At 47.3% G+C, this 14,744-nt stretch overlaps 2 protein-coding genes across 2 annotated transcripts; both read left to right on the top strand.

Annotated features, from left to right (window-relative positions):
* Nucleotides 1–637: 637 nt before the first annotated feature.
* DOHH (deoxyhypusine hydroxylase) lies at nt 638–4,961 on the top strand. Its single transcript, XM_044658526.1, has 4 exons — nt 638–949; nt 1,584–1,660; nt 2,510–2,747; nt 3,305–4,961. Exons 1-4 carry the CDS (start codon nt 676–678, stop codon nt 3,640–3,642), a joined length of 927 nt encoding a protein of 308 aa, XP_044514461.1. The 5' UTR covers nt 638–675; the 3' UTR covers nt 3,643–4,961.
* Nucleotides 4,962–6,560: 1,599 nt separating this feature from the next.
* Nucleotides 6,561–13,386, top strand: SMIM24 (small integral membrane protein 24). Its single transcript, XM_044658527.1, is given in 5 exon segments — nt 6,561–6,608; nt 10,987–11,149; nt 11,383–11,494; nt 12,082–12,150; nt 13,145–13,386. Coding segments are annotated over 5 exon segments (498 nt in total). The 3' UTR covers nt 13,251–13,386.
* Nucleotides 13,387–14,744: the final 1,358 nt, after the last annotated feature.

The raw sequence follows: 14,744 nt of genomic DNA on the forward strand, positions 1-14,744 counted from the left end.
AGTACAGAGGTTTGTGTTTTTGTGTTTTGTTTCTGGGCTTCTCTGCCACATTTTGGAACTATGGTAGTAATAGACTTTGTTAAAAAAAATATCTCAGCCAAGGTTGAAAGATTTGCTAGGCCTGTGGAACTTGTGACAAGTATTCACGAGTTCATAGTTTTGTTTTTTCATACTTTGTGAAGTGCTTTATAATTGTTATGTCATTTGGGTCTCACAACAACCCTAGGAGGTAGGTGCTATTATTATCACTCCCATTTAACAGATGGGGAAATTGAGGCAATCAGATTAAGTGACTTGCCTTGGTTCACACAGCTAGCAAGTAGCTACAGCCAGAACAAACTCAGATCTTCCTGGCTCCAGTCATGACACTATTCACTGCACCATCTAGATGACTCTTCTGTGTACACTGTCTGCCCCCTCCCCCAATGGATGCCAGATTCCAAAGCAATTGACAAAAGTGGCAGAGAAGTGGATTTAGGTTTTATAAAAGGAAAAACTTCCAAACAGAGCAGTCCAAAGTTGAAATGAGCTGGTTTAAATAACTTGAGTTACTTGACCCTGGTGGTCTTCAAGTGGAGGTTGGATAGCTTTAACTTGAGCTCTTTTTCCCCATTAGGACCCAAGCCCACAAGTCACCCTGGCTGGCCTTGCAGAAGCTTTTGGACTTCAAGTACCATGGTAACAGAGAAGGAAGTAGAGGCCATTGGGCAGACCCTTTTGGATCCCAAGCAGCCCCTGCAAGCTCGTTTCCGGGCCCTCTTCACCCTTCGAGGGCTAGGTGGGCCTGGGGCCATTTCCTGGATCAGTCAGGCCTTCAGGGATGAGTCAGCCCTCCTGAAGCATGAGTTGGCCTACTGCTTGGGCCAGATGCAAGACACCAGAGCCATCCCTGTCTTAGTGGAGGTACTGAAGGATACAAGCCAGGAGCCTATGGTTCGCCATGAGGCTGGTGAGTAAGATGGATATTTATGAATAGATGGTAGTGGTACTCCCTGGACATTGGGGGGTAGGGTTCAGTGTGCACAACAACACAGTTTGATGAAACTCTTGTTGTAGACCATGGTCCTGGCAGTAAGAGAGCGGTGGGAGTGCTTCATGTCTCCACCGAGGTATGTTAGATGACATGAGTTCAAGTCTTGAGCAGCTGGACTTGAGCTGCTCTTTCAAAGAATTCAAGAGACAGAGAGGAGAGAGGACATTCCTAGCAATAATGTGAGCAAAGTCACACAGGCCAGAAAGAGCATGGACTAGACCAGTTGGGTCTAAATGTGGACTATGTGGAGGGGAATAAAGGGAGAGAAGACTAGAAAGGGAGAGTAGCACCAGGATATAGAAGACCTTAAATGCAAGGCAGAGAAAATAAAATATCAAGTAGACATCAGGAGAAATCGAAGGATTTCAGGTGTAAGGAATGCATAAGTAGAGGGGCTCTGGGTAGTTCCCTCCACCTTTCTTTCCTCATTCTCCTTTGCTGTCACATGAAGTGGCTGGCCTGGCTGACTGCCAAGGTTCTTTCTAGCCCTGATTTTCTGTGCCCTGGGGTCCATTCCAGCTCTAGTATTCCATGTGCTTTTCTTTTTCAGGAGAGGCTCTGGGAGCTATTGGCGATCCAGCAGTGTTGGAACTCCTGAAGGAATTCTCCAAGGATCCTGTGATTGAGGTAAAATAATACCCCTTCATTTTCCCACAGTGGCTACCAGTTCTCATGTTGTTTAGCCAGTCCGGGAGGGATACATATTGTGTGATGATAGGATTTAGGGTTGGGCGCAGAGTAGAGGGGGTGGCAATAGAAACTTAAGCCAGAATGGTAGAATGTTACTAGATTGTGGAGGCCTTCCAATACCAGGCAGAGGCAATTAGAGATTCAGAAACTAGCTCTCTCATTGTACTTTCTCCCTTAAATACTCATTTATGCTTTTTAAACATTGCTGTCACAATCATTGTGTGTGTTGCTACACACAAGTGTATCACAAAGCTAGGATGGGATCCCAGGCCTTGTTGCTAGCTCCCACACCTCCATGCAGCCTGTCTCCTCTGAGGTGTGGCTTCCTCATTCTTTGCACAGAACCCATCAGGAGGACCCAGGGACATCATCAGGCCCAAACTCCTGACTGGCATCCAAATCATCTACATGTACAGCTTCAGATGCATCTACTGCTGTTGTTATCATACAGCATTCCCATCTTGAATTCCCAAACTGAATAATTTTGATATTTCTCAAATGCTGTTATAACTTGTAAAGTTTTCCTTGCAATAACCCTGTGAAGTAGGCATTGCCATATTAGGATCCTTGTTCCTCAAATGAGGAAACCAGCTCAGAGAACTTAAATAACTGACCCATAGTCACACAGCTATTAAAATTCAGGACTTGAACTTGGGTCTTCTGACTCCAAATCCAGTGCTTCTTCCTCTTTTCATTTGTCCAGATAAGGTCCCTTAGAGTGAGGATTAGGTGAGAGAAGATTGAGGAGGCCATGAAGGCTTCTGAGTGTCCCTTCATTCTTCCTAGGTGGCAGAGACATGCCAATTGGCAGTGCAACGACTAGAGTGGCTGCAGCAGAATGGAGGAGAACCTACAGGTAGTCCCTACTTGTCTGTGGACCCAGCCCCACCAGCAGAGGAAAAGGACGTGAGCCGTCTTCGGGCAATGCTATTGGATGAGGCATGCCCACTCTTTGACCGCTATCGGGCTATGTTTGCTCTTCGAAATGCTGGAGGCAAGGAGGCTGCACTGGCCCTTGCAGAAGGTGAGGAAGAGACCCCAGGGTGGGATAAAGGCGTGGGACCAACAAGTCTATAGTTCTGCTTTTATTCCCCTGGTATTCTGATTTGAATATTATTTAGTCCAGGGTGAGGATATGTGGCTTTTCACCTGAGGCTTTTTATATGACCTTGGACCTTGAACCTTGGTTGTTCCATGTAAATTGAAGAATTATCTCTAACTATTGATTCCTCTCCAGACCCACTTTTCACACACAGTGAAATTTCCTCCTAGCTGACTCTTTCCTTACCATCCCTCCTAGGTTTACTTCCTCAGTCTTCCTTCTCCTTTAACTATCATCCTCCAAGTTGACTTCCTCTATCTATCAGCACTATCTTCCTTAGATTATTCCCTAAGTGACTGTCCTTTAGATAACTTCCTTTCCTTCTAACTTTGATTCCCTGGCTGAATTCTTTATCCTTGGGTTAATACCACTCCCTCCCCCACCTTCCTTCCCAGATGACTCCTACCTCCTACTTTCTCACTTGGGTGATTCCTCCCCCCACAACCAACTGATCAGCTTCTCCTGATTCTTGCTTCCAGGGCTGTGCTGCGGTAGTGCTCTGTTCCGACACGAGGTGGGCTATGTATTGGGCCAGCTGCAACATGAGGCCTGTATACCCCAGCTTACAGCTGCTCTGGCCTGCCAAGCTGAGAACCCCATGGTACGACACGAGTGTGCTGAAGCCTTAGGCTCTATTGCCCACCCTGATTGTCTAGCAGCCCTTCGAGCCCATGCAGCTGATGGGGAGCGCGTAGTTCGTGAGAGCTGCGAGGTGGCCCTGGATATGTATGCCTATGAGAATGGGTCTGAATTTCAGTATGCCAATGGCCTCAGCCAGCTTCATCTGCCCTCTGCTGGGCTGGATGGATTCTCCTGACTTTGTAAACCTGCTGCTGCCATGCTCTGGTAGCTTCTACCATCATCTGCTTTGGCCTCATCTTTCTTGCTCCCAGCCTACTTTGTCCTCTCATGGGAATGGCTACCCATTGGAATGGGACTGGAAACTTGAAATGACCTGGGTGGGTTAGAAGAAGATAGGAGCAATTAGGGGTCTTCTGGGAAGGGGACATTGGATCTGTTGGAGATGCCAGAATCAACTAGGAGCCGGGCCAGTTCTTTGGGGAACATATCTTGTGTGTTGGTATGAGATCAAGATCTCCTTCAAGGCATTCTTCTCTTTTGGGACAGAATCTATTGGGAGCAGTTTGGGATCTTTTGATGGGGGACACAAGTGAGCCATTGGGAATGAGCTCAGAGTTTGCTAGAAGGTGTTGGGATCTATTGAAATAATAGGGCCTGTGGGGAGTAGATTGGGAGTATCTTCAGGGTTTTCTCGGGAGAATCTAGTGGTAATATGTGATCTAGATTTATTCAGAGATATTGGGATTATTTGTCAGTAAAACTAGGTTTATTGGGGCTCTTTTGGAGAAGATGTGGGAAAGAATCTGGATTGATCGGGGGAAAAGGCATATGGGTGAAGCTTATTCTGAATTGCTGCTCTTTACCTGTCCATATGTCCCAGACCATCTGGAGAACTTCTTTCTCTCTCAGTTGATCAGTCCCTTCTTCCCAAGCCCTTGGTCATTTCTACTTAGCCCATGTCCTGCTGCTGTGTCTGCTCCATTGCTTGCTAACCAGCCCAGTACTGAAGAGGGAAGCCCACCCATTTGTATTCCTTTTCCTACCATCCACCCACTGCCTGTCTGGAAGAAATGGAGAGTGCCTCTCCAGTCAGATAATTGGGATGGGGGGATGGGAACCCTTCTCTTTGAGAGAAGTGGAGTGGGGTGGATCATGAGGTGGATAGAATTCTGAAGTGAATTCTTCCCAGGGAAAGAGAGCTGGGGTGGTAGGGTGTTGGGGAGAGGTGAGAGGAGGTCTGGAGTTGAGTCCCAGGATATAGAGGTCATCTGAGCAGAATATTAAATTATTTCTCTGAAAAGATCATGTGACATGTCTATGTGGGGCGACAGGGTGAGATGGAAAGAGCCCTGGACTGGATGTCAGAAGGTCTGAGTCTAGTCCCAACTTTTGAACAAGTCTATTTCCCTCATTGGGCCGCAGATGACCACTAATGTCCCTTCTCGTTTTTTGAGATGATAATCACAATTAAGTAGTTTGTTGTAAAGAATTCTGGACTAAAAGTCAGGAGAGGGGGCTGTTGGGTGGCTCAGTGGATTGAGAACCAGGTCTAGAGAACCTAGGTCCTGGGTTCAAATGTGAACTTGGACACTTCCTAGCTGGGTGACCTTGGGCAAGTCACTTAACCCCCATTGCCTAGCCCTTACCATTCTTCTGCCTTGGAACCAATACATAGTAGTGATTCTAAAATGGAAGGTAAGGACCCCTTAATTAAATAAATAAACAAACGAATGAATGAATGAATGTCAGGAGACCTGTGTGTGGTCCCAGCTCTGCCATTAACTCATAGTTATAGAGAACCAGTTCTATATTTCTGGGGGTTCAGAGAGGCATTTAGATTGAATGAGAACTGTCGGACTAAATGCTTAGCTCATAACTACTCCAACTTGCCATGGAGTCTTGAGTTTAATATATACTGGTTTCACACAAAGAGCACAGAGAAAGAATCACAGCTGTGAAGGAGTTACAAATTATACAAAAACCCATTAAAGTCTAAAAAAGTAGAGAGATAGGTCCAGGGTCAAAGGCCAAATTCCAACCACCAATTAGTAGGAGGTTAATTCTGGGAGCAGAAATATATTTCATAGAGATCCTAAACAAATTGAGTCCTTACTCTTGATTTACAGGATTGCTCCTGGTCAGATAAAGTCTTGTCTAGCTTTGTCTGTTTCCGGCCTTGATTGTCTAAGATATTTTTTTTGGAGTTCAGGCTTCTTAATTATCAAGGAGAGAAATTGTTAACTCTGTACCTTCTGGTTTGCTAGGAACTTAAAACTTTTCAATAAGTCTTGAATGTTTTTCCAATAAGAAAAGGTATGGATCATAAAAGGGGTCAAAAGAGGAGTCTCAGATTTTTATCTATTCTCTTATTAGCTTCCCACACATAGTGAACAAGTGTCTTCCCCTCCTTGGGTCTCAGTCTCCTCATTTGTAAAAGGAAGGAATTCAACTAGGTGATTTCCAAAGTCTCAAGTGCCTTCCTGTGTAGAGCACACACCTTCCTCGAGGTTCCCTTTGCTGCCTTTATCCAGGCCTCCCTGCCCCAGACCCTGCATTCCCAAACCAAGATTCTGTAGGGAAGTAAAATGAAGACTTGCCTGGAATGTGGTAGGTTCCCCATCCAGTTTCCATTATGTCTTAGGAAGAGGAAGATGGGGTAATGGTGATTCCTTCAATGAAATTCTAATCATCGGGTACTGAAAGGAACCTTGGATCTGAGTCTAGAAGTGGTTTCAGTTCCAGCTCAGCCACGCTGAATATCTGATCCCATCGCCTCTGTGCCCCACCACCCTCTTCCTGTCCCATCCCCCCACCCTTCCCCATCATAATCTCCACAATCCTCTTAGTCCTTAAGACCCTTAATGCTTCCGCTGCCCGCCCTTGGGGGTTACTCCAGCACTGCCAACCTCTTGGGCACCATGCCCCACATCCTGGCAGGCAGACGGTGGCCTCCCCCTATGAGACCACCTTGCTGAAGGACCAGAATGGTGGGGTGCTGGGGCCCCCGGCGCCTGCTGGAAGAAGAAGGCGAGGACCACACAAGAGAGCCACCCCTGTTTGAGGACTACCGCCCACCTGCCCTAGATGCTGTGCGCCTGCCCAAGTATGTGCTGTACCTGCTGCTTGCTGCCCTCATTGTCATCGCTGTGGCCTATGCCATCGTTGGGCACCTCATCAAAGACCTCATGCATGATCTGGCTGGTGAGTGCTGGTGGCCCACATCCTCTAGAGAGCCCTCCTGAAAGCAGGGCAGAAGTGTTCCCTTCAGATGTCCTCCAATCCCCTTCCCCAGAGCAGGGCTCAGACAGGTGGTAGATGAGGGGGATGGAACTCATGCATGCTAGCATGTCTCTTCTGTAGCCCTTGGGGTGTGTAGGGTAGGCAGACAGGGAAGCCTGCCTTCAGACAGCTCCCTTTTCTTCTCCCTGGAACCTCCCTTCCCAGCGCAGGGCTCATTTGTGAGAGCATGAAGAAGGTGGGCACCTGGGCAGACAGGTTAGAGCACAGTGGTTGTCAGCTGTTTCAATTATGACAATCTCTAATTTCTGAAAAACTCAGAACTCCCACGTACTGTGGAAGGCATGACACCCCCCCCCCCCCATTCCATTAATTTAGGAATGCTCTTAAGTGAATTTGTATATTCATCCCAGTAGTATCTACAAACATTTGAACAAAAGTAATACATGTTTTCAGGATCTGTTATTCAGTCTGCAGGAGGTCTGGTGTAGAGAAATGAATGTTTGCTTTAGCGTGCAGAGCCCCAAGTTTAAGTCCTGGTTCTTCAGCTTCCTGGCTGTATGACACCAAGAAATTAGAGGTAGGGGTAGTGTGACACTTCTGTCTCTCTCAGTCTCTGTTTTCTTAGTTGTAAGGTAACGATGATAATACTTGTACTCCCTGCTTCACCAGGTTGTTGAGAGGATCAATCTGAAATAGTATTTGTAAAGCACTTTTTAAATAGGTAGGAACCAGAAGAATGGCGATGTAGGGGTAGGAAGAAGAAACTGATGAGACAGATGTGGAAGGGTTCCAATCCTATCTCCCCTCCCCTAGAGACCCATCAGGGGAAATGAAAGGGGACTAGTCGTAGCCAGAATTGGAATTTTCCCCAAATCCCTTTCTCAGAGAGAGAACTTTAGCCAATAGTCAGAAGACGTAGGCTTGGGTCCTGGGTCTGTGTCAACACAGCCAAATTCCCTTGTTGTTTTCTGCATCTCTCCTTGCTCTTGCCTATCTCCCAACCTCTTGGTGAAGGTGGGAGGAGAAGGGCAAGAGGAGGAAGGAGGTTGTCCTGTCTGTATCCTATGTGCAGATTGGGCCTTTGGGCCGAAGCCAGACCAGCCAGATTCTCCAAGGGAGCTGCCCAAGGGCCTAGAAGGCGAAGACCTGGAGGAGCTGGACCTGGAGTTGGCCCTGACCTGGCGTGGGGAAGAACTAACTGTCTCGCCAGATGAGGCCCCTGCTGGGGCCCCAGAGGACCGGGCCACCCGCTGCTGGCCTCCCCGCCCTGCTCCTCGACGCCCCTCCGTCATCACCTTCCAAGAGCCAGTGTGAAGACTAGAGAGAGTGAAAAATAGAGGGCCTTTCTGATTCCCTGGGACTTAGTAAGGGCCTAAGGTTGGCAAGCAGAAAGTTGGCTGCCAGAAAGGCCCTGGCTCAGTTACCACAGAACAGAAGGTAGAAAGAGGAGGAAATCTCACTAAACTGGGTTATTGTGAGACCTCTCTTTTCATTTCTACTAGTAGTCTGCAGACTGAATTGTGGAAAATGACTTCCGTTCCACCACTGGCCTGGTAAAAATCATAAAATCTCAGCTGGAAAGAGCGTCAGAGATCATCTAATCCAACCTACCCAAACCAGTGTTATCCAATCCACACTGCTGCAAAGCAGTCAAATCTCATGAACTTCCCAAGTGGAAGGCCTGCACTCGATCCACCACACCGCAGTGTCTCCCACAGCTCTGATTATTAAGAAGTTTGCCCTCACATTGAGCTGAAATTTTCTTTGTGACTTTCCCCTAGTTGACTTGAGTTCTCTGGGTCCAAGGAGAGTAAATCAAACCCTCTTTTATGTGACAACTCTTAGAGGTCGGATGACTTATAAATCCCAAATTAGAAAACATTGCCAAGGCGGAAAGTCCTTCAGATCTCAATTTTTCTGCTTCCCACCTGTACTTCCCACCCAGCTCCAGCTTCTATCCAGCGGTGGATATGACTTGATAGTTTGGAAATAGTTGCATTTGGAGATGGGGTAGAGTGGAAGGGAGTTATAGGGCAACTTTCAGCATTTGGGATCCTCTGTATTGGGAATGAGGGGACCTGTATTCAGATCCTGACTGATAATTGCTACCTGTGTCACCTTGGGCAAGTTGGTGCCTCAGTTTCCCCTCATGCAAAATGGAGTTGGACTCTGATTTCTCAGGTTCCATTTGGCTCCAGTCTTTTGAACCTGGGCTCTTCCTGGGCTCCTACTGTTCTCTTATCCTTTTGGAAGTGTGATTCTCATCTCCTGTGCCAGGCCAAGAGCTCCCTGAGGACAGTGGCTCCTCTTGCCTCTCCTGTAGTATAACTGAGCATAAGACTGGGCTCACTGCACAGCTGGAGTCAAGACTCACTAAGCACATAGTTAGGCCCCTGGGCTGGTAGTCTGAGAACCTAGCTACTAGTCCCATCTCTGCTACTGACTCCCTGTGGAATCTTCGGGAAGTCCCTTGTCCTCTCTGATCCTCAGTCTTCCTTCTGTCAACTGAGAATAACTGCTGTGCTGCCAACCTGCTAGGACTCTTGAGAGGCATCATGTTGTGAAAGTGCATTGGCATGAGAAGACACAGCATCCTGGCTGTGACACCATGCGAATGAAGCAAATGAGCCTCTCAGCATCAGTTTCTATAAAATTGGGACAAAGATGCTTGAACTATCTACCTCAAAGGGTGGTTGTGGGAAAAACAAATGCATTTTCAATAGAAATATGAAGTATTAGATGAGCTAATGTGGAAAGTACTCTGGAAAACATCAAACAGTCCAGCTATGGGCTTGTGTTGTTTTCTCTCCATCCTCCAGGGAACATCTGGACCGATTCCCTATTAATTTCCCATGTTCCCCCCCAACCCTTAATACTTCATTGGGTCTCTCCTATGGAAAGGGTGAGTGGGAAGGAAGAAAGTTGACTGCTTACTACCTTGACCTTCCGACCATGTGCCAGGTCTATAGCTTCTCCCATGGAAGCTGGGATAGAGTTCACCTTCACCCAGGGAAGGGCCAAGGCTAATGGATGACTCATAGATCATAGGATTTTGAACTGAAAAAGACTTTGAAATTACCTAGTCCAAGTTCCCCTACCAGAGGGCAAAAATGAGATTAGGGGAGGGTGCTTGGTTTGCCCTGTGACAGCCAGCCAATAATTAACAAAGCCTGAGTCTAAATCTAAGATTTGTTCTGCCACTGATTCGCCTCCCTGAACTTGTTTGCTCAGCCTATCCAGTGCTCTTTCCAGGCCACTGTGTTGGCTCATCTCTCCTCCTACCTTCCATGGGGCACCATGGTATGGGTGTTGGTCCTTCAGTAGATACTATTTACAAGACTTGAGATTTGATTCCCTGCTGCTCCAGTGGACTCTGCCCCTTCCTTCAGTGGGATTGTGCTCTTCTTTGGAATAGGAGCCCATTTGACTTCTTTCCCTGAGGTTCAGCTCACACATCAGAGCCCCTTTGTGGAGGTACAGCCTCCTATATGCATGGGTGCCGAAGTTCCCTGCTTATTGATATTTATGTTGCCTTCTGTGATCGATGTGGAGGGGACACTGAGCTCTGCCTGGGCTGGGAAAATGGATGCGAGGGGCCCCAACCATTGGCATTAGAGAGTTGGTCACCACAAAGGAGGGTCCAAGAGCTTCCCAAGCTCGTCAGATGAGTGGCCTAAGCCAATGAAATGTTTACATACAGAGGATCCCCAAGTCTAAGGATGAAGAGGGGAAATCTCTTTTTGAGGACTAGGAGTCTCTAAGGGAACCCAGACGATAATGACCTGTTCTGAGCAGGTAGCCTGAAGCTTTGTTGACCTGGATTGCTGGGACTGGGATTCTTTCTTGCCCTTTAGTGAAGTCATGCCCTCTGGGAGGACCTCAGCCATTTGTCCTTAGCATTGAGTAGGGATGATGGATTTTCACTTCCTCAGAATGGGGCTGAGTTAATTGTTACCTAAGTCCAGAGTCTACTCCTCTCCCCCCCCCCCCATTCCCCTCCTATTAACCCTTTGTGTGTGGAGGATGATACACAAGGACCAGAGCAAACAGGCACAGTTTGGCAAACCCCTCCATTGTGGGAAATATTGGCAGAATAATAGAGAAGGGGTCAACTGGGAATGAAGAGTCTCGTTCTGTGGTTACCTTGAAGTCCAGGCACCTAGTTCCTCAAAGTTCCGCAGAGGGTTAAAAGGGAAGAAAGGTGCAGTCCCCTGAGCAGCTGGCAGGTGTGAGTGAGGAGTGGGGCTTTCCGGGCTCAGTGAGCACTCCCCCACCAACACTCCACCCCCCCAACCTCTGCCCCTGCCATACTCGCTTATCTGGGGTGGGGCCATTTCAGAGCCATCTCTCCAGCTCCCTTCTGCTGCAGCCAGTGCAGACAGAGGCCAGACTCTAGGATACCGGACAGACTGACCAGCCACGGTAGCTTGGCCTCATGGAGCTCCAGGAGACCTTCTTCGTACTCTCCATACTGTTGCTGTCATCAGTGGATGCCCAGAAAGGTGGGAGATCAAGGATGGGGGAGAAGCAAGGGTGGTGTTTCCCTGGGTAATGGGCTTCTGGGGACAGCCATATACTCTTATCTTGGCTCTAGGACTCAACTTCCTTATTTTCACATGGAGAAATAGATCTTTTGGAACAGGGAAAAGGGGAATTATTCCAGGACCTGGCACTAAACCCCACATCCTCTCATTGAAGCTCAATGGGTCTCTCTCTCTTGCTCTGTCCCTGGCAGTGATTGAGAGGAGGCTGCAGCCCTGGCTGATGGGTCTGACGGCCGTTGTGGGCTTCCTCTTCATCGTCTTCGTCCTAATGCTGGTCAACCGGTTATGGTGTTCCAAGAAGAGGTGGGAATCCTTGCTCCCTGGGCCTGGGGGCTGAATCCCAGCTCCCTCTCTTCTTCCTTAAGGCTATCCTCACCCTATTTGATCTGACCAGAGAGCCAGGTCACTTGTGTTAGAGTCCCAGTCAAATGTATCACAGACTCCCTATGTGGGACCTTGAACAAAACATTTCCTCATCCAGTGACTCAGTTTACTAATCTTTGAAACAGGGGAATTTGATATCCTCTTCAATGACTAAGGGTTTGGAATCCCAGGGACTGAGCCTTAGCTTGAGGAAGTATCCATGGTGTGGAATTGGGTACCAGGGAGCAAGTGGGGATTGGAGGGGGGGAAATTGGTGCTAGGAGATGAGAGCCAGGCCTGAAGACAGGAGGTCCTGGGGCCAAACCTGGCCTCCAATAGGTCCTAGCTGTGTGACTCTGGGCAAGTCACTTAACCCCCATTGCCTAGCCCTTTCTGTCCTTCTACCTTGGAATTAATACTCTGTATTGATTCCAAGATAGAAGGTAAGGGCTTGGAAGAAAGGAAGAAAAAGCAAGCAAGAAATTAATTGGTGCTAGGAGAGCTTCCTGATTTCCATTTCTCCCCAGGGACAATGAGGACGAGGAGTTTGGAGAGAATCAATCAACTGAGAACTCCTCTGGGAACATTAATCTGAGGTAGAGTGTACACACAAGCGTGTATGTGTGCATGTTGTTTGGGGTTTATCATGCCTGCACTTTCTGTGAGCTACCATAGTACAGTATAAAAAAAACTTCAGTCTTAGAAACAGTTATAGTCCTAGATCTAAAGCTGAGGTGCGAACCAGTGACCCTCAGCCTCAGTTTCCTCACCTGTAAAATAAATCTGTAAAATACGGCAGCTACCTCCCAGGGTTGTGGTGAGGATCAAGTGAGATAATCATTGTAAAGCTCTTAGCTAATGCCTGGCCCAGAGTGAGAACTCTAGAAATGTTCATTTTTCGTGGTTGTCATCATCCCTTCCATGCCTCAGACAACTCAGATTTTTAAGTTATGGAGAAGTTGTTGATGGCCTCTGGAGTCAAGCAGAGGCGAGTTTTTCCACCAGAAGTGCCTCATACTAATGAAATGATGTGTCTATACCACCCTGTTCCTGTACGCACACAGGTGAGTCTGTTATATGTGGATGAACCTGTGTCCATGAGTTATGCATCCCCCACTGTCCTTTATGGCACTTTCTAATGGCTGGACAAGGAGATGGAGGCAGAGAAGAGAGAAGTGAGTCTGAGAAAAAACTCAGAGGTGGGAATAAGCCGAGTTTGTGGAGAAAAGAGAGGCCATGAGAGGAGGGAGGGGAGCCAGGATGACAAATCTGGAGAAGGAGCTCCAGGCCAGACCATAGACGATTCAGATGCCAGGCTAAAAGAGTTTGGACTTTTTCCTGTGGGCTGTGGGAGCTGTGAAAGGTTGTAGCTTCTCCGTATGGGCAGCATCTCCTTTTCCCCCTCTTTTTTTGCGTTGTCTAGAACCCCCTCTTACCTCTTTACCTCCCTGTCACCTCCTTCCAAGAGGTGGTGCCTGGATCCCCATCTGGGATGAGGGTGTCTTCATTTGGGCAGGAGCAGGCCCAGTCAGGAGGTTCCTGTTTCCCCTCAAATAAGCTGGCATTGAGATCTAGTCATCCTCTCTCTAGGAATATGTACGACTCGATAAAGGAGAAAGGCCACACCAATGAAGCCCTGGAACTAAATGAAAAAGCCACCGGCACCAGTGATACTGAGAAACATACTAGCTTATGAGGGATGCCTGGCCACCACGGAGCCCTGATTTCTTCATGCCTATCTCTCAAACTCCATCTTCAGCCTCAGGGGCCACTTACAACCCCATGAGGCTCCAAGAATGATTGAATCTATAATAAACAAAAAATCCTGTCAATCCTCGACTCCGTGCCTCCTCTCTTTCCTCAACAGGAAATATGGAGGAACCAGGGCTGTGATTTCAGCCTCCTCTCCCTCCTCCTCCCCTCCCTGCAGATGAGTTTACAAATAAATGATTATTTATGGAAAGCCCAGCCCCTTTGCTGTCAGTGATGGCTTATTCTTCTCTGAATTGTAATTAGGAACTTGAGATCATAGATTCAGAAAGGGCCTCTAGTGGTCATCGACGGGGTCATCACTCCCTCTTTTTCCAGATGAAACAGAAGTCCAATGAGGTTAAGGAAAAAAAGAAGTCTGAGATGCGAAGACCCCGGTTTGAATGCTACCGAGGCAGCTAGGAGGTATAATGGGCAGAAATGCCAAACCTCCTGGAGTCAGGAAGACTTGAGTTCAAATCCATCCTTAGACACTTACTAGCTATGTAACTTTGCACAAGTCATTTAACCTCTCCCTGCTTCAATTTCCTCTTATGTAAAATGAGGAGGAAGATAGCACCCGCCTCCCATGGTTATTATGAGGATCAAATGAGATGCTAATTGTAATTTCTTTGTGATGGTTTATGCATAGTAAGGACTACATAAATATTGACATTAGTCATTTTTCAGGCATGCCTGACTCTTCATGATCCCATTTGGGGTTTTTCTTGGCAAAGATACTGGAGTGGTTTGCCATTTCCTTCTCCAGCTCATTTTACAGGTGAGGAAACTGAGGCCAACAATTTTAAATGGTTTTGCCCAGGCTCACACAGTAAGTGTAAGGTCAGATTCGAAGTCTTCTTCCTGACTTCAGGCCTGACATTCTATCCACTGCCCCAATATAAATGTTAGCTATTATCTTTATTGATGGCCGGATGACCATTTGCAAGTCACTTTTCTTTGGATTTCAATTTCTTCATCTGGAAAAGGAATGGGTTGGCCTGCCTGCACCCTCTGCCTCTTCTTCAGTAATTGCCTGAGTTGCCATTCCCTAATTTCATTTCACCACAGGCTAATTTCTCACTGTGTGAATTTAAAAAAACCATAGATACTTAGATCTCCTTGGAAAAATAACGAACCTAGAAAATAGATCCAGGAGAGACAAATTTTTTTTTTAAATTAAAACCCTTACCCTCCGCCTCAGAATCAATGTATTATTCCAAGGCAGAAGAATAGTAAGGGCTAGGCAATGGGGGTTAAGTGACTTGCCCAGGGTCACACAGCCGGGAAGTGTCTGAGGCCAAATTTGAACCCAGGATCTCCCATCTCTAGGCCTGGCTTTCCATCCACTGAGCCACCTAGGTGCCCTGTGAATTAAATATCTAGGGAACTCCAATTCCAGGAAGACATCTCTTAGGTGCCATAGAGTCGTGTATTTTAA

Source organism: Gracilinanus agilis, chromosome 1 (assembly GCF_016433145.1).
Source record: "Gracilinanus agilis isolate LMUSP501 chromosome 1, AgileGrace, whole genome shotgun sequence".
Classification (NCBI taxonomy): domain Eukaryota; kingdom Metazoa; phylum Chordata; class Mammalia; order Didelphimorphia; family Didelphidae; genus Gracilinanus; species Gracilinanus agilis.

Bases quoted from the DNA above. Each gene is read 5' to 3' on its own strand.
- DOHH (XM_044658526.1), top strand. From the start codon at position 676: ATGGTAACAGAGAAGGAAGTAGAGGCCATTGGGCAGACCCTTTTGGAT. The intron at 1,661-2,509 runs GTAAAATAATAC...CATTCTTCCTAG, and splicing joins CCAAGGATCCTGTGATTGAG to GTGGCAGAGACATGCCAATT. The intron at 2,748-3,304 runs GTGAGGAAGAGA...TCTTGCTTCCAG, and splicing joins TGCACTGGCCCTTGCAGAAG to GGCTGTGCTGCGGTAGTGCT.